Source organism: Cyprinodon variegatus, unplaced genomic scaffold (genome assembly GCF_000732505.1).
Source record: "Cyprinodon variegatus isolate N-32 unplaced genomic scaffold, C_variegatus-1.0 Scaffold269, whole genome shotgun sequence".
NCBI lineage: Eukaryota > Metazoa > Chordata > Actinopteri > Cyprinodontiformes > Cyprinodontidae > Cyprinodon > Cyprinodon variegatus.
This window is the reverse complement of record NW_015150722.1, coordinates 336,913-338,629: the sequence shown is the minus strand read 5'-3', so window position 1 is coordinate 338,629 and position 1,717 is coordinate 336,913. Positions and strand designations below refer to the sequence as shown.

Here is a 1,717-nt window from a genome sequence, read left to right as displayed (position 1 = left end):
AAAACATAATTAATGTGCACAAATAAGGAATAGTTGTATTAACCGTACATGGAAACAGAGTTTTATGGGGCCCCCAGGAACTTGGGGCCCTAGGCCACTGCCTAGTATTGCCTAATGGTAAATCCCCCTAATGGTAAAGTCAGATGGGTTCAGTAAAGCAGATTCCTCCATCCAGCTCCTAACTGTGGGCTCCTCCAGGTCCCATGGAGACATCCTCGGTTCTCCTGCAGTGTGACCTTTGCTCCCTCCTGCCTGTCTGTCGAGTTCTGGAGTTATCTCTGGGTTTGTTATTGTCTACCAGGTGATTTCCATCTGAAGATGGTGGACTGGAGGGCCTCCAGCAAACACTGGATGTTTGTGGAGCTGCTTGGTCTTCAGGGCGTCTCGGACTTGGTGGCGTTTTTACTGATGGACTGAACTCAGGTGGACTGGAAGGATCAACGTTTTTATTTTATAGTTTTATAAACGTATACAGCCAGAGGGTCGAATACTTCTGAAGGCCCGATGTTCTGTCAGATCAGCATACCCCATCAGACCAGCATACCCATAGTCAATACCCCTTCATCCATTTTAGGTTTCTGCGAAAAATTAACTTTAAACTACTTAAACAGATGTGTATCCCTTTAGCCATGTACAAAAAAACTATTTAATGACTTACGTTTTGGTGTTTCTTTAAGCGTATGGCGATCTGACCTTAAATCGTTTTTCTTTTGTTCATGACTAAAGGGATACACGCCCGTTGATGTAGTGTAAAGTTTATTTTTGTACAAAAATAAAAGGATAAATGCAAATCTGATGTCTCGCGCATGCATATTGGCTTAGGACATGCTGAACAGAACAGCGTCTCATCGTGCATCATCCACGCCATTATTCCAGCTCTGATTGGCTCCAGCTGAACCAGATGTTGAGGCCTGATCATTGGGTTTCACAGGAGTCGTATCTCGCCGCGGTCTCTAACGGTGAATCTGGAGTTCAGGTTGAGGATCTGTGATCTCAGATACAGTTTGTTTTTCTTTCAGAGCTGTACTATGACAGAGGGAACCACCATGAGTTCGTGTCGTTGGTGAAGGACTTGGCTCGGCCTGGAGAGCTCACACAGTCCCAGACGTTTGACTTCGAGTTCACGCATGTGGAGAAACCGTACGAGTCGTACACGGGTCAGAACGTCAAACTACGGTGAGTTAACGACTTTAGACGATCATTTAGCCGCTCTCCTTCATACCCGGCTCTAAACTAGATGCTCCATTATGCTACGTTCTCAGCGAAAGCGTTTTAAGCACCAAAAAGGCTTAAATACAGAAATCTGGATGCTGGATTAAACTGGTTCAGACGCTCTGCTTGTTTATCTGCTCTATTCTGTAGCTTCAAGCTAGAGAGCAGCTTGGCTTTATTTACTTTATGGGTTGATAAAATAGTTTTAACTCTTTTTAGGTGAGAAAGTCTAACTCCAAACATCGTCTGTTTATCAGTTCGTCAGGATTATAATCCCACTATAATCTGCAGTTCTTGTTGGGAGCTCCAGACCTCCATCAGCACTGGAAATCCCAGCTGAAAGCTCTCTGCTGCGGCCCGCCTGTGAGGGATTTCCCGCTGCTGTTCGTAGCGGCTGGAAGTGAATAGAAAGCGTTTTTAAAGGAAAAGTCCGATCAGCGAGGAATAATCAATGGATCATTATTTATACCTAAAACTAAAACGTTCGCTGTGATTTAATGAATAT

At 44.3% G+C, this 1,717-nt stretch overlaps 1 protein-coding gene across 1 annotated transcript in view; it reads left to right on the top strand.

The window, feature by feature from the left end:
- LOC107089866 (vacuolar protein sorting-associated protein 26B-like) overlaps positions 1 to 1,717 on the top strand; it is a 7,445-nt gene that overhangs the window by 1,663 nt on the left and 4,065 nt on the right. Inside the window, exon 2 of the mRNA XM_015382886.1 lies at positions 1,020 to 1,176. Within this exon, the coding sequence (XP_015238372.1) occupies positions 1,020 to 1,176 (157 nt within the window). The remainder of the gene's footprint in view (positions 1 to 1,019; positions 1,177 to 1,717) is intronic.